Consider the following 22,309-nt stretch of genomic DNA (forward strand, 5'->3'; position numbering starts at 1 on the left):
TTTGTAATCTTTGTTTCATCATGAGATATGATTTGATCTTTATTAAATAAAAATATTTTTACGATTTGTTTTATAATTATATACGCAAGAAAAAAAACTATAGTTAAACCCTCTAAATTTAAAATATAAAATCTAAGCAAAAACCAACGGGTTACACTAAAATACTATACATTCTATTTTTTATGTAATTCATAGTTTTTAACTGAGATTCTTACACTGTCATTTTGTGTTGCCTTCGTTTTAGCTGCCTAAGAGCAACCCGTGCCTGGTAAGCTATAGCCACACTCTTCTTGTCAATCAATTGTACATAGTTTTAGATAACTTTAAAGTAGTTATTAGGATTTATTCTCATGACCTTAATATTATTATGACAAATTTTTATGTGTTTTTGTTTTCTGAAAAATGAAGGAAAGAGCACGAAACGGATGTATATTCATTTGGAAATCTTCCATGTTGAATTCTCTAGTTTGTTATTATTGTAATCAATTTCTCTTTTCTTAATTGTAGACTGATTAACTTATGTAAGCACGGGGTATAGATCTATGTTTTATACCGCGAAACATAACAGAATGCAAAGCTTCAATGAATAAAACTAAAGTTATTTCTGTGTTTAAGTGACTAGGCGTTAGGGCAAGAAATGGATCGTAGCATTCCTAAAGACAAATCTTGGATTTTAGAGAATTCTGTTAGAAATTATGACAAAAAGATTTTTTAAAAAGGCTTAAACGGTATCATTCATTTTGTATAAAACAGTCTGTTGTCTACAGAAATATATTTTTATCAGTTAATTTTCATCTGTCATAAAATATCTTGTGGGAAAAAAAATATAAGAAAGCGGACGCTGTTACGAAATTCATGTTAAGAAAAAAAGTTTCTGCTAAGTTGGAGTTTCGGCAACTTAGTTATGATTATGTTGAAAGTCGGTACTAGTGATATGTGATCCAAAATATAGAAGAAATGTATTCATGTAACTAGTGAACTATTAAACTATATTAAAATCGTAAAAGAAATTTACTACACGTTAAAAATGGATTTATTGTAAGTATCAGCACTTCACAGTGTTTGATGTGCGTTTATATCTTATAAAAATGTGTTGTTATATATTTATATAAAGATATTTTACACTAAATAAATGATACATTATTTCTAGATTTCAATCATATTTTTTAAAAAAAATCTCCAACAACCTAGATTTGCCATTTATTTCGCTATGATCAAACTGAAGTATTGGTACATAATATTCAACTTATATAGAAATTATTTTCACGTTCTTTCATCCGATTTCATGGTTCAAAAACATAGATTTATATACTCTGTGTGTACTCATATAATGTGCATGAAATTTCCTTGTTGATTAACATGTTACACCTTTTACTGTATATTGTTATTTTTATTCTGTTTCCTACTTTACGTTCCGACAAAGGTTCGTTATTTCTGGCATGGACATTATCTTAAATTTATATTTTGAATCGGTGATTATGAAGTCGTAATGATTGCACCTAAATAAATTTATTTAATTTATTTCTTATTCATGTATCAATCCATTAAATGTATGAAATCAATTTTAAATATCATATTCTTCATAAATTGGCTTCTTAAAATTTGCACGTACGTATTAGCAATTTTCATGAGTTTATTTAAGGAAAATTCCGTCCTCATGGGTTGCAATCTAGATTAACATGCCCAGCAACCTAGCAGACATTAACTCGATGGTTATTAAAAATAGATATCAACTAGGAAATAAAAACTAGACGGTTAGTATTCTTTGAAAAATTAAATGTGTAGAGAAACGAAAAGATTAATAGAAATAATTATTGCTTAAGTGCAGATGCATAAAGCGATGATTACATTACAGTTTATAATATTGCATACTTGATTATCGTGGCTTGAAAAACTGGGCATTAAAACTGTAGTAACAAAATTCTCCTGCTTTTTTAAATAATGAATTAAATAACATAGCTGAAAGCTTTTAATATGCACAAGCTCTGATATTTTGTGTATACATTATTTTCTTTCCTATTGTGCCTTCAATAATTTATTTGTGTACATCATATATAAATTCATAGCAGAACATTTTATCTACAAAAACGTTCTATATTTTTTTTAATTACATTTTTCAGATCGCTTTAAAAATACGAAATTGATATTTTCTTTCAGCCCTGGGAGCCACAGTGCTTTTATCCGGATTTCCCTCATGAAATCGTCTGTGGAGACTCGTGGGGTCAGTTTTTTTTAATGAGTTTACACAACTTTCTGAACACTGAACAAGAACATTTCCCTAAAAGAAGAGCATTTAAAAGATCTCGGAAAATTAATTGTGGCTACTTGTAAAGCATACAACATTTTAGGGGTTTTTATAGTTTATATTCAGTGCTTTAGTGCTTATGAATAGATCATTGTGATCAGTAAAAGGCGAAAGGATATTTTTTTAACATTACTAGAAGCTGAGTAAAATATTATCTTTAGATGATTGTTATTTCAGATAATTATTAGTTTTAAGAAATAATAAAATGCTTGCTTATTTTGATTTGCCACACTTCATCATACATGAATATGGTTTTATGGGAAAAAGTTTCATGGTGCCCACATCTCAATGGTAGATAGTACGCCCTATTTTAGGAAACCGATATCAATTCTTTTGCAGCAAATTTGTTTTTTAAAAAAAGTAAGAAATAAGTAAAAATTGGTAAAATGTGCACTGTTCCAATGGCTTAATCCATCCCTTTATTTGCACAACCATCCTTTCTTTAAATTGCTGTTGTTTTCAAATTGACGAGGATTTTCTTATTATTAATTCGCCTTTATTAATTCACTATCTGTCTTTTCTTTCAGGGCAAATTATTCTATCAATTTTAAACTAATTTCCAGACAAGCTCGAAACCTTAAACACAGTTCAGAACTGGATAGCAATCCAATATTTACTCGCTTTCTAGCCCGCCTCTCTGTCTGCCTGTCTATTTGTTCGGCGCTTCATTACCGACAGATGGAGTGATGCCAAGTTATTAGTTGAAGTTAGCTTAAAATTGATTGCAAAATTTCACATACACAAGACGAAACAACAAAAAAATTAACATAATTAATGCATCACGTTTTTAAAACGGACTAAAATTTACAAAATATTTTCACTTAAACCCATATATATTTATGACCCCCTATATAGATTGTCCTAAAAATTGTGAATTTTTAAAATCCACAATTGCAAATTTATTATCCTTTTCTTTATTATTATACCATTAATTTTATATTTTTAGTCTAATCACCTTTAAATCATTTTATGCTTTTTAGTTCCCTTTAAAATTGTGGTGAAAAAAATTTCAATCGAAACCTTTTAGAACAATCTGATGGGGCTAGAAGTCTGTATAAGGTTATGTAAAATTATTTGATATTTTTTAATCTGTTTGAAAAGCATGGTATGTTGAAAAATGACTTAAATAATTATTTAAAATTTTTGAAAAGAGGAAATGGCTATTTTGAAAAAAAAAAGGCAATTTCTTAATAGATGCATTTTGATGATATGATTTATGATCAGCTTTGTTTTTAAGTAGGAATTTGTTTGAAACTGGTTTTTTCTTCTGATAAACGTTTTTAAATTAGCAGCTGCTTTTTATATACAATAAACTGTTTAGGTAGTTCATCGTTCCCGAAATATCACAAAAGTGTTACAAACACGACGCATAGTAGTTTTCCTAAAAGAATATAAAGAATATATACCATTTTCAAATATTACAAAAAAAAGAATTTTTTGTAAAGAATTCTTTTTAAAAAATTTAAAACGAATTTTCGGATTATTCAAACATTCGGGTTATCAAAACATCGGATTATTCAAAAAGAAACTTTTAGAATAATTTAAAATAATAAGCTCCTTTTGTTCTCTTATACAAAAATCAATTAAATAATAAGAGTTTAGCAGGAAAAATACTCTAAAAATTATTTTAAGATCAGATATTATAAAATATTTGATCTTAAAATATTTAATAATTTTAATTAATATTTGATCATTAAATTTAATATTTAATAATAATAATTTTGTTTGGTTATCTGATACTTCAGACAATTCCCCTTTGTTTTATATGATATTTTTTGCACAAATAAGATCTTTACAGCCGTAGCACATGCCGATATAATACATATCTTGGCCAAAAAAAACAAAAAACATTTGAAATTTTTCCTTATCAGTTTTAGTTCTTATCTTTTATTTCCTAAGCAGCTTCAAAATTCAATAAATGCAAGTTCTGGCGCCTCATGAAAAAATCTCAAAATTCTATTGATCCTCCAAAGTTCCGTTGAAATTTCTGAAGAGCCGAAGGCAAATGTTTTCTTTTCGGAGCGTTCTGAGTGGCTGAAAAGCCAATAAAACATTTCGAGAGCTGAAAAGATACCGAAATTTCTGGTGAGCGCCTCAGCTCAAACAGTGGACTTATTTCCTGTTCTCAAAAATGAAGAAAAATTGTTTGTTTTACTTCGAATGCCTTACGAACCCCAATGGAATCCTCAAGTACTTTTTAGATGAAAATATTCCATCATGTTTTTAAAAATAAGTTAGTGAACATTACAATCAAATAGATGCATTTAAGGGCAGTTCACATTTCGGGTTGTTTCAATAAATATATTCTCATTTTACAGGAGATAACAAATTGGTTTTGGCAACTGAAGACGGAGTCTATTTTGTTGAAGGTAAATATGGAATCTCCTTATTAACAGGATTGTTAAGATTTAGCTTCTGACTTAAATATTCTGTTTCGTAAATTATATAAACTGAAAATAGGTTGTTATATATATAATTTACAATAATTAAACTGTCATTCAACGCTTGGATATAAGATAGTATTATCAAAAATCGATGCTAAAGATGTAAACTGATTAAAACCGGTAATGAATTAATTCGTAACTGATTTTTTTTTTAAATTTTACACTGTTGTGTAGACCAATACACAATATTGTAAAAAATGTAGGAGGAAAAAAATTATTTCAAACTGGTTTTAATATTTATAATAATGAAGGATAAGATAAAAACTAAAGTGTAAAACTAATTAAGGACCAAAATGTGTGCTGAAGTACTTATTAAATTTAGTTTTTAAAACTATTTTGATTAGATTTATTTAAAGCAAAAATAGAATAAAAGGCTTTCTAGTGTTCATTAAACAATTAAAATTATATTAACTAAATTAAAAATTAATATATGACGTTCTAGTAATCTCTTCATATTCAGATACTTCATCTGGCACATTAAATGCTGAAATTCCGTGTTAGCCAAAAGCATTAGATATTGGTAGCAGTACAGTTAATTATAATTACAATATAAGTATTCAAAAACCCAACAGATAGGCTCTTAATTACAATATTTGTGGATAAAAGCAGGCATAAATTCTTACCTTTTATCATAAAACTTCATTCTCTGTATTTAATTGGAAAAAAAAGAATAATTGCAAACGATAAATAATTTTTGATTAAATGATTTGATTAAAATGATGACGATAAAATTTTAGTCCTTGCCAATTAATATAAACTTTTGTCATTTGCTTCAAAACTGTTCAACAATAAAAATGTTGAAATAAACTTGCATTTGTATATTATTTTTATAATTCTTATCTTAATATTATCTATTTTGCAATAAATAATGAACTAGGCTATAGCAATAAAATCATTATGTTTAGTTTTTTCAGTATGTAACGTTTCATTGTTTCTGTCTAAGGGTTGAAAGGAATTTGGAAATAATAACTTAGATGATTAACTTAGAAGTATTTAGCCTGTACTCTTTAGAATAATTTGCATGAAATGGCCTCATCGGTGGCATATAAAAATACAAAAATATGTATGAGTTAGTTTTTTTTTAATTTTAATTATCAGAGATTCTGAATGATCCTCCTAATTTTTCGCGTAAAACTATAATTTTCCATTAAATTTCCATTCATGTAGGCACATCATTTAAATATCTATTATTTGCCATGGTAAATTGAATCATGATTCACAATGAAATAATATAAATGAATATCTGCGAATTTTGATGATTTCATGATTGATAAATCACTCTTTCAGAGGGATCTAGTCATCGATTAATTTTTGATAAATCTCTACAAGTGAAGCAACTTAGTGTTGTTGAAGCTCATGGAATTTTATTAATAAGAGCGGACAAAGGTAAGTACTAATTTTAAAACATGAAAAATATTTTAGCATTTTTTATAGAAATAAACAGTAATCTAAACTCTGTGGCAGACATTACGGAAGTACTGAACTCATTTTATAGTAATTAAATTAAATAATTAGTCCAAAATCTGGTAGATAAAATTGCAATGAATAGTCTTTTATTTTAAAATTTCTTTAATAACCTTGTAATAGTTTCTTTACTGATAGCATTCACGTTGCAATTCCAGAATTTATCCCTGAATAACAGATAATAAATAATTGTTGCTTTAATAAGTTGTCTCCGAACGAGCATCAAATCTGTGGGATCTGTCCTGAATTACAGGGAGCGCCAATAATCTAAACATTAAACTACAAAAATTAATAAATAGCGAATGAATACATATCTTTCTTTATTAAATATGAACTGCACAAGTTTTGTAAAAGTCTGAAAATGAAAAAAAAATTATTCAAACAAAAGCTAACTCTCAGATTTAGCGAAGACAAAAAAAAGATAGTATATTTAGTAGCTAATTAGTCAGATTTTAATAATAGAAATTTAGATAAAAACTCCAAACTAGTTTAAATAAATATTTAACAATGAAGATAATTAACTTCTGACATTAATTGATAAAAAAAATTCCGCATTTATTTATTTTAGAAAGCTATTGATATCTCGGAATATTAGGTCATTTTTCTTTATAGTAACTTGTAGGCATTTTAAATTATTTAGAAGCTTACGAATTAAAAAAAAGTGTTAGGGAAGGTGAAATAAGTTTTTGATTTTATAATTTAGCTGCTTCAGTCGGAAAAATTGTAGCATTTCCTACAAGCATTTCAAAAAAATATGTAATCTCTAATTATCAAGTTTGAAACCTGAAAGATTAGAATCAGAGATTTTATTATGTTGTTGCATATTTATGCTCCAAATATGCTCAGTTTTATCAAAACTTATTTACAGAATAAATATGTCATCAAAGTGTTATTTATTGGGAGATTTTGAAAAAAAATTTCAATTAAGGAAGTTTCCTAATAAAAGAAGGATAATTAACACATAACCATGCAAATTAATCTTCAAATCTTTTCTTAGCGTTTCCGTTTCATGTATCTCAAAGTAAGAGAAAGATTGTAATATCAAAATGAGGTTTTCACAGGACTTTTAATATTATAGAATCAATGATGGAATATATTTCTATTAAATTCTTCAATTTAATTAAATATATAACACAGACATAGAATGCCTCTCGTTATCTTCATTCTGAAACTTCTTATCCTATAAAAAAATCTTAAGTTGCAAAAAGAAAGGAAAATCAGCTGGGAAGAATAGAAGAGAATATTTGCAAGCCAAAATCTGCAATGAGTTTCTACATTACAGCTGTCATATGGAAGCAAATATTTTCATGGGTAAAACAAATACAGTATCGCTTGTTTTGGACTGAGTGGCTAACCTTATCCCACTCACGGACTTCAGCAAATTCCATACGTTCAAGATATATTCCATAATATATAACTGAGACCATTTCCCCTCCCAGTGCGTATTGCCAATTAATGCTGTTGATGATTCATTCTAATGTACGCTCAGGTTCGCTTTTTACGTTGAAGTGCAGATAAGATAAATTGAATTTACTTTTTAGATATTGCAGAAATTTAATTTGAAATTCCAATTTTTCTTGCCAAATTTCATTGTTTTAGAATTTAGAGATAATTTTAAAGCTCTGATAAAATATTTCTTTTTTATTTATTTGCTACTTTCGATTTGATATTCTATTAACAGTGAATTGAATAAATAAAGTTGTAAGCGCAATTTAAAAAAAAGCGTTAAGGAAATATTTTTATAGTAATGTATCAAGTAGTTTTATAAAAAAAAATTAATTAATTATGTCATAAAGTTATAAAGCCTTAATTACATACAAGTTTTGCAAATACTTTTTTTAAATAATTAAAAACTTTCAAGTTTTAAATTTCAACATTCATTCTTTTTTTTTAATTGCCCTGTTAATTCTTGCCTGAAATTTATGTTAGTGCGTGGAAAAAGAATTATAAAAATAATTTATTCCGAGAATTTTTATTTTCATTTGGAAAGACAGAAAGCCTGTTTATTGAAATAACTACAATTATAGAAGTAACTTTATTTTCAATCAACAAAAGTTTGATTTTTTTTTTCATAATTTTCCTTTCAGTTTTATTTTTATAAGGGTTAGGAAAGAAGCAAAAAATGCTCGAAGCTTTGAAATTATTTCATAGTCTCTATTTCTGTACTGAATGTCTTAGATTTGATACGACTTTGAAAATGTACATTAAAATTTGCGTTTCTTACTTTATAATAACTTTTTATGAATCTTTTAATGCCCTTCTTCCTCTAGTAAACATTATAGTAATAACATATTTCTTCCATAGCAAAGGCATTCATTTATTTATTTTTTACAGTAATGATATTTTTTCTAAAATAATATATTCAATTAAAAAGAGTATATTCAATTTTTTTGTAAAACCAACTCTTGCAATGTTTTTTTTTTCAACTGTGAATTAGCAAACTTTAAAAGTTGAAAAAAAATGTCAAAACTAGATTAATGGATAGATATAATTTGGAAAACCAGAAACAAATGTATTAGTTCTGATATCAATCACGTCATCGTCTTCTGATTTCATTTGGAATTCTATTCCCAAGCATAATGGCAGAAAGAAGGGTGTCAATTAAAAAAAAATCATTAATATGAAAATATCAAAACATCATTGATGCTTAAAATATTTACAAATGACGTTGAGTTTACTAATATCAAAATAAATCTTGAATGGATAAGGGTGAAATAAAAGAGTTTGACCAGGTATATGTGATAGAAACATCAGATTTTCTTGCAAACATATTGCCTCTAGATTTATTTCAAAGCTGTATGGAGTCGCTTTTCTGCCTTTCCAAGAGATATTGTAGTGAATGTACATTACTGGCATTTGTATGAGAAGAAATTTCATCCGAGATATCGAAAAGTGCTTGACCATCAATACAAGTTGAAATTTCAATAGAAATTTCAACTGGTATTGATGGGTTTTATTTTTTTTTAAATTCGTACTTGTAGCTAACGAGATCTGATGTTTCAGCATATTGAATATTGTTGGATGAGGTATTCTCAGAGTTATTTTATGATTATTTTACCTCAACTTTTCTGTAGCGTGTGAATTTAGCACGGCGAATATCTACATATAATTACAGGACGTTTTATCACTCGATGCCAAAGTTATCAATAACGTTTTCTGAAAGAAATGAATAGGCCAGAACAACCCTGTTATGTCTGCAGACAAATCCTTTCTCAAACGTTTAAAGTGTAATTACAGGAATCGGTACTTATTGACAAGTGGTGAATACCAGCGACCTGCCGTTTTTGAAATTGCGCACACATCGAAATTAGCAAGGCATTCCGTCTGAATTTATATATATCTCTGATTCTTTCATATATCTCTGATTCTTTCGTTTATTGCACTATGAGAAAGGTCCCCGTTAGTTGTTATACTTTATAAATCACATAATGACGGGATAGATCCTACAGATCTTAATCAGGTGAATTGCAGCCTCACGGCATTTGTGATATTAGAGATCGTATTACCATCTTTCACTTCGTTGGAAAATATATCAGCTAAGAAAATTTCGCCAATACATCAATTTGCAATTTAAATTTTCATTTCCTGTTACACGTAAGATTCCGAAATTAGTTTGTAAATAAGACTGAATGTGTAACAAATACCAGACAATACTTAATACTGATCACAAGTTTAATAGAATAAAAGATAATTTTAATGCGCATGATTTTGCTACATTTCTTTATTTAATAAAAATACAGATATTTGGTCATTTGCATTAAAATACAAATGGTTACAGAATCAATACGAATGTTTACTATTTTTAAAGATTTTTTAGCAATACTTTAGATCATTTTTATGAAGTATTAGCTTATATGCCATCCGTTCTTTCTTTATCACAAAATGTATTGAATTTTCACTGTGATCTACCAATTTGTGCCTTCTTGCTATTCATATTTCAAAAATTATCTTATTGTTGCTGTGACACATATATGATGTTTGCTTAATTCAGTATGTTTTTTTGAACAATGTTCTTCTATGCCAGGCCGGGACAGCCGAATCCACGTGTTTCGTCTCTCTGATTTTGAAGGCGAGCAAAATGAGGCACTCATAAGAACAAAAGCTGACGTCAAAGATCACAAAATAGAACGTACGAAAGGTGAGTGCACTCTTTTATTAGCTAAAATGCTCTCTCTCTCTCTCTTTCTCTGTATGTGTACGCGTGTGTTTGTGTCGCGCTTTTATCATACCATCTATTATGCATTTCTTATATCCAAAATTCTGCGTAATCGATTATGCAAAAGTCTAGTTGCTGTATCTGTTACTGGCAACGTATGAAACCCCATTCTATATAATACCTATATTCTTATAAAATGCCCCACCGATTTAAGCAAAATATGAAGTATGAGAATTATTTAATACTTTCTTTCAGTATTGCATATAATATCTAGACTTACTATAGAATGACAAATGCAAAGTATGTAAAATAGATCCTGATAAGCCTCTTATAAAAAGAAAGCTAATTCCTCATAAATATATGTTATTTTGAAAAAAAAAGGAAAGAGAACCATTTAAAAAATTTTATTCAAAATACAAAAAAAAAAATGTAAAAATAAAATTTTCGCTTTTCTTATTAAAGGAAACAAAATAAGATATGAACATATCTGATGCACCAAGAAAGGAAATAATTGCTTTATTGAACTGCACTTCATTTTTTTCTCACAAAAAGTAAATCAAGATCATTAAAGGATTTTTTTTTTCTAAAAATAGGCAATTTAAGGAAAATATTAAAAAATGTTGTAGTTTTTATTTAAAAAATTAAGATTAACTTGTGGCAACATTGTAGACCTGGCTGATAGTTTGAATTACACTTCATCGCCTTTTCACTCAAAGATGTAGATACTATAACCATCGAAACTTGCTATTTCGTTCATTGACTGAAACTTGCATCCTTGGAAAGCTACAATGACACATTGCTGATACCTCAGGATGAGCCTGAAGCTCGATTCCTGATTATGCACTTCATGAAAAGTTAAAAAGAATGAATTAAAATGGAAGTTATTCTTATTTCACTTTACTTGGATTAGCCAGGTCAAGTCCACGAATAAAATCTGCTGCTCCCTTTTCAAGGAAAAAAAATTGATGATATACTGTAAAAAAAAATGATGAAAGATGCACTTTGTGAACATAGAAAACATTTTTTTTTCTAATTTTCAAGAAAAAAAGGCTAGGATTTTTCTTTAATGAAGTTATAATTATTAGTTGAAATTTATAAAAAGCCTCTTTAAATTCTGCAAGTATTACTCAAACAAATGCTTTATAGCGGTTTCAGAAACGGTTTAACAATTGCTATATAATCGTGACACCAGGTAATAAGAATTGAAAGATAAAATGCCAGGCTTCCGTTATTACTATTCATATTTATTATAATTAAAATTAAATAGAATAAATCAGTAAATATTTCTGAAAACCCCAATTTCTCAAAATGCCTTTCGGATAAATTAAATACTTTTTTTAAGCGAAAACTTTGATTCATAAGCTTTCTGAGCAATTCTGCCAATAAATAAATGATTCCTACTTACTAAGAGGCTGCAGTGGCCTCGGCTTCGGAACCGGAAGGTTTCAGGTTCGAGATCCGATCCTACGGAAACCATCATGTAAGCACGTTAAATCGTTGAGGCCGAACCTCCTCCAGCTGGTGTGGTATGGAAATTTGGAGAGTGGGGTGCCAGCTCAGTTTCGTCCCCTTCATCTGAACGTGGTTCAAAATTACGAGGTCTGCCCCCAAATAGCCTTAGTGTTGCTTTAAAATGGAACGTTTTCTAAACTACCCTAACTATTGAGAAAAATAATTTCGCTACTAAATTTTCAATATTTCCATAGCAATAATTTTTGTATTGAAATACAATAAATGCCTTGAAACGATTAACAGAAAAAGAGATAATTCTTTTTTACCCAACAGGTTGTCACTTGTATGCTCTCAGTCGCCCCGGTGGTAGCCACCTGCGCATGGTGGTGGCGATCGGGCGCAAGCTGATCATTCTTCAGTGGAGACACTCTGCCGCGTGGACCACGTGGTGTGCAGCGTCGGACACCGACACGGTGGACGGATTTCAGTTCACTAAGGTAAGTTCGTTTCTCTGCCGAAATTCAAAGCCATCGATCTTCCTATTTAGATCCTTTCAATAATACCTGTGTGGGGGACTGGATATCGCTTCTCTATAAACTGTCAGTCAATTTTTCTATAATATGCAATGTGGCATCGATAATTGAAAATGTCGTTCGATGTTTTCATATTTAATAAACCTGAAAATCAGCCAACTTTTTCTGACACAGAGTATTAATTGTTTCAAACAATTACAGCTCACAAGTGCCCCGTCAGATTAAAGCCTTGCCTAAATTGGAGAATATGAATATGAAAAAACATGGTAATGGGATTTTTTCCTATAAAGGTCTCAGCTCTTAAACAAAATTATTCAAAAACTGATAAACAAATGTACTCGCTCTATGGCAGAGATTTTGTCGTTGGATTCGGCGTGGCTGCAATAGGATTCTCAGCCTTTCCTTCTTATAGAAAAAGAAAGTGGGAAAATGTCCTAGTAATTATAGAGGATACCGTTGTGAAGAGTTTAAATAGCTTTCAAATTTCTCTTGAACGTTGCTTTTTTTTAATTTTGATTTTTTTGTGTTTATTTAAATTACTATAATGTTTACATGGAATAATCCTGCAAGAGTTTTAATCTGTTTGCTGTCATACTCATTCCCATTGTGTCTATTTGCCTATCGGCCAAATTTTCTCGCCTAACTACAATATGCGAATTAAAATCTTCGAAAATCCTTATATTTTAAATAAATTTACATGTATACAAAGATAGAATAGTGCATTAGTCCACAATGGAGATTCAGTTCATGACGAAAGACAAAGCAACCTTGTCCGACTTTAATTATATTTGTATTTACTTGTCAATTCACCAAATACATGTGATTTTTTTTAAGGTTTTCACTATTTTTGTCTCAGTTTCCCTAATAATTTTTCATTGAATCTTCTTCCAATGATTTTTGTTGAACTCGTTTAGGGTGGTTTAGTTCGAAATTTTAAGCAATTAGATTATTTCTATTATGACATTTTATTTTCCTATTTAAAAAATAAGAATTTTCTGTCATTTCTTTTAGTAATTAATTTCTTTAGAATATAATTTTTAAAAAGAAAAATTGGAAATAAATAAGCTTCAGTTAATAAATTTAAAGTTATTTAAACTTTCTTTTGATAATTAAGTCTTAAAAAAACTTTTTTCGTGCTTAAGTAGAAATCATTAGCCTAAAGTTATATTTTACCTAAGATTAATTAACTACGACGCATGTGACAATGAAGAATAAGCTAAATTTGGAGATGAATCATAACATTATTTTCATGATTCCAGACCTTCCCTGATGATTGCTTTAATTGAGAACAACATACCTAAAGCCGGTATTAAAAATCAACGGTAAAGATGTAAGCTGATTAAAAGCCATGATGAACTAATTCGTGTTCGAACTTATGATTGTTTAATGAAGCTTTTTCCTCTGTTGCGTAGATCAAGTTACAATAATGTAAAAAATGTAGGAAAAAAATTAATTAATTTTTAATTTTAAACTTTTACAAAGAATTTAATAATAAAAGAATCATAACGTTTATTAAAAACATTAACAATTTTTAGTGTAGCATATATAGTCAAATTAATTTATTAAGTATAAAACTCTTTAAAATAAAGTTAACGAAAGCATATATGAAATGATACTCTTATTTATAAGTTTCGAATTTTTTAAGATGGGATTCTTAGTCACCTTTATTTTGAGTGATGAGCTGACTAAAATACAATAGCTTGTATTGTTTCAAAACACATTGTTTATGGTTACTACAATTTTAAAAATAATTTCTATTTAGATTAGTAAATATTCCCTCTTGAAGCAGGCATACCTTAAATTTTCATCACGTATTCTACAATTACTTAATTTCGACGTTTGAGCTTAATCACACACACGCACACACAAGAAATGATGGTATTGAGAACATGCCTGGATGGAATATCAAATTATTATTATAAGGCTTCCCATGCTATATGTTATGCAATTTACTCATATTAATGTGAAAATATATTACAGAACAAAAAAAATATAATAGCAGATCTGAAATTTAATGAACATCTTTTTATAGTTATAATCATATAAAATTTCAAAAGAATGTATAAATGTAAATTAGTTAGACCGTAATGTTCGAAAGTCTGTATGTAAATTTAAAATTCATAATTCATGAGAACTTTTATTGACACAAATTAAAAAAATATAATTATCTTCTTTATTTAGTCCATTTTCTCTCCTAGATTGTATGTGAGTTGTTAACAGTTCAAAAATATTGTTGCGATCCTATTAGAGTGGATATTTTTCTTGTATATAAAAATCGTGTTTTCTTTAAATAGTGTAGAATTATTAAATCAATTATAAAGATATTCAAAAAGGTAACAGAAATCTTTTCTTGCATTTATTTTTCCAGAAAATATAATGATTCATAATAGTTTCATTTTCATACCGTTACAAGCAAAAAATTTCACTTTTTTTATGTTTAGTTTGAGGTGAGAGTTAATTTAAATTTTTAGTTTGAAAATTTGCCAGCGCAATGGCAACTTGCTGATATGAGCCATTTTTTTTCATGCGTATGAGAGGGGTTCATGGAAGTTAATTTAATCCTTATTTTATAAGAAATGTATTGTTGGAAAATCTATTTAAAATATCTTTAAAAATTGATTAAAAATGAAAAAATTATGGCAAAATTGTAGGTATTATGGGAAAAATAATTAAAATTCAAATTACAGTTTAAAAAGAAATCTCTTTAAGAAGCGTCTTTCAAAGTATATATATAATATCACGATTGGTAGCTCTAGATGAAACGGCTGTAGAGTGCCAATACACACACATCCAACTCTGCTGCATGTAAATATTACAAATAAAGTTCAATAATTAACAATTGTGAAGCTCCATGTTGTGTTAGATATCACGTACTCTATAATTTATAAAACATTGAACCTATATTTACCATATGAAAGGTATTTGGGCCCATTTTTTACAGAAGGATTCTCAGATTTGTAATGAATACCTAATACAATTTCTAACATAAGATCCAGAATTTGAAAGCATTTCATCAATTAGGAGAATATGCGTGATTTTCGTAACTCGAGCATTTAATTCTTCCTAAGATGTCTTTATTTCAGTTTAAAAACCCACGACGCTGCATATAACATGATCAACAATTTACATTTAGTACGTTTTCTTCACCTCCATTCTAAATTTAAAACAGCCCAAATTTTAATGGCTTCACAGCACGGATCTCTCCTTGCCATCCCATCAAATTCAAATAAATTTGTTATGTTTTTCCTCTAAATTTTAATGTTACATTCTACAGTATTTTAAGCCTTTAAATAAAGAGGAATGGAACTCTCTAAGTAATAATTAAAAATTAATTTATTTCTTCTAAATCTTTAAAATATTTGAGAGAAAATGTCCTCTTTCTATAATAAAAGTTTAATTCATTTGTTCTTTATCATGCAGACATTTACACCAAAATGTTTTCTAGCAGCAACAATCAAATTCCCTTTCTAGAATAAATAAATTCTAACAAACTGCCTCTCAAGCTTGAAAACATTTTTAGGGAAATGCTTATTCTCAACAAGTGAATATATTTAATGTTTCTTTTTAATAATGGAAACTCATAAATTGTAATAGCAATTAAACGCTATGTCGATATATCTGTCTTTAGGGCTTTAGAAAAACAAATCAAGGGACATTAAGGCTATATTTTGTTATGTTTGGAAACTATGTTTAATTTATGCAGTAATTTATTTGTGTAAAAATAAGCGTTACTGCATTCAATAGGAGACGTTTCTATCTTAAATGAAACTTAAACTTTTTGCTCAATATTTTGAGTGACAAAAAATATTTGTATGTTTTGAGTAATTTATTGCTTGCAGAATAAATAGAAACTATTGAGTTAATTTTCTGCCTTTTTTTCCCTATTTCGGAGAGAAAGTTCCACAGCAGATGAAATGGATGCCTTCGGTATTTTTAGCTTATTCATTAACACATCAGAACAATTATTTAACAATGGCACGTATTGAAATGCTAATGCTCACCGAAATAAACTTTTTTTATGTATATTTTTTTCTTTTCCAAAAATATGACTGTGCAAAATAATGTAGTTTTTAAATAACATTAAAATTTTGGTATATAAAATCCTCTTATCAAGTATATTTAAATATTTTTAATTAAAATCTATATGAGAATAATTTGCACCAAACAAGTTTTAATTATCATAGTTGTGTAAAAATAAAAAATATGGATCCAACAATTTTTAAAAGTTGCCAAAAGTTAATTTTAAAAAAAAAAAATCATTAACAATTTTTAGAAAATGATACAAAATTTAACAAAGCATTGCTAGAAGCATCTCGGGGATTTATAAATAATATGATTGAAAATATCTACAACATAATTATTTAATGAGAGTAACAGCAAGATAAAATAATGTTTTTTAAATGTATGAATTTATAAAAAAAAGTAATTGTTTAACTAATTGCCTCGATATCTATCACTAAATTATCCCTCGTTTTTCATAAAACTAATTTAAAAAATTTAAGAAAATCTGTAGATTTCTATAGTGTATGAACTATTAATGAATATTATTTTTATTAATATTGATGGATTTTCAATTTATAAATAAGTGCAAAAAATATATTAGCTTTTTTGTTTCAATTCACATAGATATTTTTTCATTCCATTATTTTGTTTTTATGAAAACAGAATTACAACAATGCGGATGTGAGAGGGTGTCGGTCGTCTTCTAACAACCCACATTTTCATACTAAATATTCCATTAAATAAAGTTTTAAAGAGGTGTTATGTGCAAAGTTTGGAGCAATTTATGCGTTAGTTAAAAGAGTCATTATAATGAGCAGGTAATAAAAAAAGTACATTATACTTCATGTTTTCCTAGATTTCACGTCAAACTGGTTTCAATGATACTAGAAAGAAATGGTCTGTGGACGGGAGATTCGGTAGTTTGATATTGAATAACTCCTAACTCAATATTATTTCCTTTTTGCAGGAAATTTCCCTCCCTGACACTCCGCATCTCATTACTTTGGTGGACAGCCCCGTGTCGGGATTCGACAACCAGATATGTGTTGGGTACAGACACCAGTTTGACCTGGTGAATGAAAAGACCGGAGAGTCACAAAAGTTGCACGTCATCGAAGGAAACAAAGTGAGTGCCTCTCGGTTGCTTGCTGTCCTCGGATACATGTTTGTTTGTTTATTTATAATAGTAATCCACTTCCATTGATTGTGCAACTATTTCAAGTTGAAAAATATTTATATAAATTTACTTTAGTTAAAATTCTCATTCAATCATCCCTAGAATTCATTTATATCTTCTATTCAAAAATATTGGATATTTGGAAAATTCTGATAAAAACTTTATGAAATTTGTATTCATCTTAAAAACATGAAACTCCAAATTCATTCCTCCTAAATGTATTTCAAGTAGAAAGTTTTGAATGAGTCTTTTTTATCGAGAAAAAAAAACGGAATTGGATATGGATGGATAAAATTTAATTTCAATGGATTGAGGATGGCTACTTCTTTAGATTTCACAAAGCAGAATATTTTTTTTAAGATGTTCAAACTAATTTATAAACATTTTTATTATAAGAGGCATAAAACATGCCCTACAAAACTTAAATGTAAATTGATACTTATTAACGAAAGTTTAAAAAATTATCAAAACAAAAAGCTTATTAATCTATTTGTAAAAATGTATCACAAATTTAAAAAAAATTTTAATTCTAAAACATGCTAAAGAAATTGAGGATCTATTGTACAAATGTAATATAATTATCTTACTGTTTTCAAAATAAGTAATTTTTGTTGGAAAAATTAAATTGGTTTAATTTACTTGGATTGCTAGGGTCTAAGTATGTTGGATAATTGAATTCGAGATGACATTTACATTAATCGTCGAATACCGTTACGATATTCATTCGTAAAAATATGAAAACACAACAGTAAGTCAATTCCGAGAATATAGCCTTCAAATTCGGTTTGACTTTAATTAATTCGAAGTTCAAATTACAACCTGAAACCTTTTTCATTTTTAATATTTTTATTAATTAAACATTTCAGCACCTGTAATTCTCAAAGAAAGTAAATAAGATTTTTTTTTTTATGTTCAGGAGCTAATTTTTTAATCCTCCAGCTGCGCATCCCGCGATTTCCGCAGGTTAGCAATCAATCCATTTTCTATTGCATCCCGCGTTTCTCGCAGTTTAGAGTGTTTGGTTTTACGATTACAGATTTTTATTATAGTATACTATTATCTTGTAAATTATAGTATCAGTTCCGTTTCTTTGGAAAATATTTGAACTTATTTGCAAACATCAAATCTAAATAGAGATGTTAAAGAATTACGCAGCCCGAAGGTTCATGTTTTACAGAGTGACAGGCAAATAATTTTCCGGGTATCATATGCATGCCTCAAATTCAAAAATAAATATATATATATATATATATATTATAGCTATTAGAGCATTCATAGAAAAAAACTGTAGTTATAGTAAAATATAAACTTTAAAAGGTATTCTTGGCCACACACAGGATATTAGTATTAAATCATTGTTAAAATAGTATACTTTTACATCCTAATTAAGTCTTGCAATAAATGACACTATTTCATTCTTTTCACAATGCTGTACCACCGAACTCGGAGTGTTAAAAATTACCACTCTTTCTCCCATGCTTCTGAAAAACTCTGCCCTAAATTAAATTAAAATGTGAGACATGATGATTTAGATAAAAATTCTGCTATTTGTTTCAAAAAGAGGGAGGGTTCCACAATTATTGTATTCAAAATACTCATTTTTTTTTAAATTATAAATTGAAACTATTATTTTTCGAATGATTAAAATTTTAAGATTATAATAATTATTTCTTTACTTTTTAAACTTACGTCATGTTCAATTATTCATTATACATTACTCATTAAAATTAACAAATACAAAAAAACAAGCGTCTTCTGCCATTTCTAGATTTAAAATTCTTTTTCTATAAACTCATTTTTAGTCCCCGGTTTCATTATTTTATCAATCAATCAATAATCGATCAAACGTTTAGTTCAATTCAATTGGCTACAAATGAATCAAATTTCCCCGAGTTCAAATGAATCTGACAGTATAATATACTGTATTAAACATAAAAGTACAAAGATCGAATTTTTAATTTATGCAACATATAAGTAAAATTACACTTTTCTAAGTATTATTGGTGATTTTAAACATCGTATTTGCTTAACTTTTCTGTTTTAGGGTCATCTGATTGCTGCCATCGACATATACGAAGATGATGAAGCTGAATTGTTGCTCTGTTATAATCGTAAGTACAGAAATGTAAAGTTTATATCATTTTTTCTAAGACATTTCCTCTCTAATAATTCTCAAGGAAAAAAATAGATCCTTTAAAAATACTTTCATATTTGTGAGAAAAAAAAAGCTAGGTAACTGAAATCAGCAAAAAAAAAAAAATCATACCATGTGATTTAAAGACTTCTTTATTCAAATTGTATCAAATCAATGCGAAATTTAAATCTTTCTTGTGGAGAGTTCTTTGGAAAGTTAAAAAATTATTTTTTATGATGATATTTCGTTGAGATACATCAGACATAAAAAAAATATATCGTTCCTCTTTCTTTTCTAGATATGACGCATTTTCAAAAGCTGTTTGAGGAAGGCACAAGTGAATTCGATTTCCAGTGGAATGCAGTACCCGAAGCAATCGGTAATTGGGTTTTTTTTTTTTTTCCTTCTGATAACTTCTAACTGCAATGTATGAATTCAAAATAGCATTCTGGTTGGTTCAGATTAAATGAAGCAATCAACACTTTTAATTCTGATTGCTAAATATTATAATATTAAGCAACTGGTTCTTAGAATATCAGCAAAAAGGAATCAGTACACAAAATTATCTAATTTCTTCTTCAAAACAATATTAGAGAACTAAAGGACAGTAAAAATGATTTTGTCAAGGTTTGATTTAACGTTTTGATTTATTTTAATTTTTCCATCACTTGTAATTGTCGAATATAGGTTGGACGAAACATTAAAATAAGATGATAATGATGACCACAGATTTGACAGGTCCTTAATCAGATCTATAAGAAAAATTAGTTTTTAATATGTGTAATATGCTAATTGTCAATCACAATATTAATAATGGTTTTCCGATTTCTTTAAATAGCATTGGATGTTCCAATGCTATATAGTTTATTTAACAATTTTTAAAATTAGAATGTCACTAAAGTATTTTCCATATCAGATCTAAATCAAATCAGAAAAATAGATATTTAGTGTTTTTAGTGCGTTTATTTTGATTATTCTTCAACAGAATGTCATAACTCTTTTTAATAGAATTATCTAAATTGAATATTCATTTTATAGCAATTCGCTTATTTATTATCAATTATTACATCATTTTTTATTCATACGTTATCATGTGCGTAATGTAATTCCATCCTCAACAAATGCCAACCAGTATTTCTGTTCTTTCTCAGAGTATGTTTTAGCTTTTAGATAACGAGCAAAATAAAATTCATATATCTTATTCAGACAGCATTTTGGAAAAGTGACAAAAAAGCGCTTTCAGCCTTTTTAAATCGTTGCATATAAGTCTTGTAATCTTTTTGGTCACCCTTAAAGTTGCATCTCATTCCTTGCTATATTGATAACAAATTTAGCTATTAAAAATGGTGATAAGATAAGCTATACACTGGATGAGAGATAGATAATCTTCCTGTATGTATATCTTTTCCCGTAATTACATTCTTTTATATGTATCCTTTCCTCGCGACTATATGCATATTAATTATTCGAGAAGATACTAAATTTTGACAGGTTCAGAGATACAACAAATCATGAAAAGATAAACATTATTCTGCAACATTATTAGAAGTCTGCATTGGTAAACCCAGAACGATAATGCCGAAGTATTAGGTTTAACAGTGAAAATGAGAAAAAATTCAAAAAGCTACGGAACTCTTATAATTGAATTTATGCCCAAAAATTCATAAATATCAAAAACAATATCATTGAAAAACGGTTTTTTTTTCTTAACAGTTTAGTCAGAATTACTTGCAAGAAATGTATTATATGTAACAATCTAGACTTGTCAATATTATTCAATAATTCTTCTTATTCCTCTTTCATAAAAAGATTTGACTTGAATTTAGATACATGATGAGCCTTAGTGCCTAGGCATTTTTCTACGGTTTGAGGTAATAAGTAGCAGAGGGAAAAACAGAAGTAATGTATGATTGGTCCTTCAGTTGAGTAGAAATGAATATTACTTAAAAACTCTTAAGGTTAAAATTGAAGCAATTATTTGGATGCAATTTAAATTTCGGAAGACGCTATGGAGGTTTAAGTCCATTTAATAGTAGAGTAAGGAAATGTGCATTTTCCATTGCAGTGGACATGGTTAATTTGTTCTTGATTGTGGAATTTTTCAAAATATCAAAAGAGTTTTGAGCTAATTAAAGAATTTTCTTGAAAGGTCTTTGATGAAATTATCGAACTTTGGAGTTTTAAGATCTCTGTGCAAAATATCATTCCGAATAAACCAGGGAGCATTGATAATGATACGAGTTATTTTATTTTGTAAAACTTGAATTTTGTTTCGGTCGTTTATAGCAACGAATCCCCAAGTTTGTGCAGCCTAAATGAGGACAGGTCTTAAAATTTGTTTGTATAATAACATTTTTTCTGTAGTGAAAGAGTGGGATAATGAGATGAACTTTATATAAAAAGATTTCAAAACATGTCGTCGTGTTTATAAGATGAAAATTACATTCGGAATACTAATTGAACCTATTCAAAACTCAATTTAAAGAGGCATCTTACGTTTTTGACAATGTTTTCAATGTGCGAAAAAAGTTAATTTTGTCTTAATATGTTCCAATATTTCAGTATTTATTTTTGGGAAATTTTGTGTACCTTAAAAAAACTTTTAAGCTTCTCGTAAATTAAAGCAGTGTTATTTTCAATCT

General features: G+C 28.2%; 1 protein-coding gene across 6 annotated transcripts in view; it reads left to right on the forward strand.

Moving 5' to 3' along the window:
- LOC129957250 (GTPase-activating Rap/Ran-GAP domain-like protein 3) overlaps window positions 1–22,309 on the forward strand; it is a 666,176-nt gene that overhangs the window by 622,509 nt on the left and 21,358 nt on the right. For 5 of the 6 annotated variants that reach the window (XM_056069502.1, XM_056069499.1, XM_056069503.1 and 2 more), the window contains 9 exons: window positions 245–268; window positions 2,158–2,221; window positions 4,624–4,674; window positions 6,037–6,135; window positions 10,238–10,351; window positions 12,155–12,318; window positions 17,324–17,482; window positions 19,578–19,644; window positions 19,966–20,046. In XM_056069502.1, coding sequence (XP_055925477.1) covers window positions 245–268; window positions 2,158–2,221; window positions 4,624–4,674; window positions 6,037–6,135; window positions 10,238–10,351; window positions 12,155–12,318; window positions 17,324–17,482; window positions 19,578–19,644; window positions 19,966–20,046 — 823 coding nt within the window. The remainder of the gene's footprint in view (window positions 1–244; window positions 269–2,157; window positions 2,222–4,623; window positions 4,675–6,036; window positions 6,136–10,237; window positions 10,352–12,154; window positions 12,319–17,323; window positions 17,483–19,577; window positions 19,645–19,965; window positions 20,047–22,309) is intronic. The other variant, XM_056069501.1, reaches the window with a different exon arrangement.

The sequence above is a fragment of the Argiope bruennichi genome, chromosome 11 (genome assembly GCF_947563725.1).
Source record: "Argiope bruennichi chromosome 11, qqArgBrue1.1, whole genome shotgun sequence".
NCBI lineage: Eukaryota > Metazoa > Arthropoda > Arachnida > Araneae > Araneidae > Argiope > Argiope bruennichi.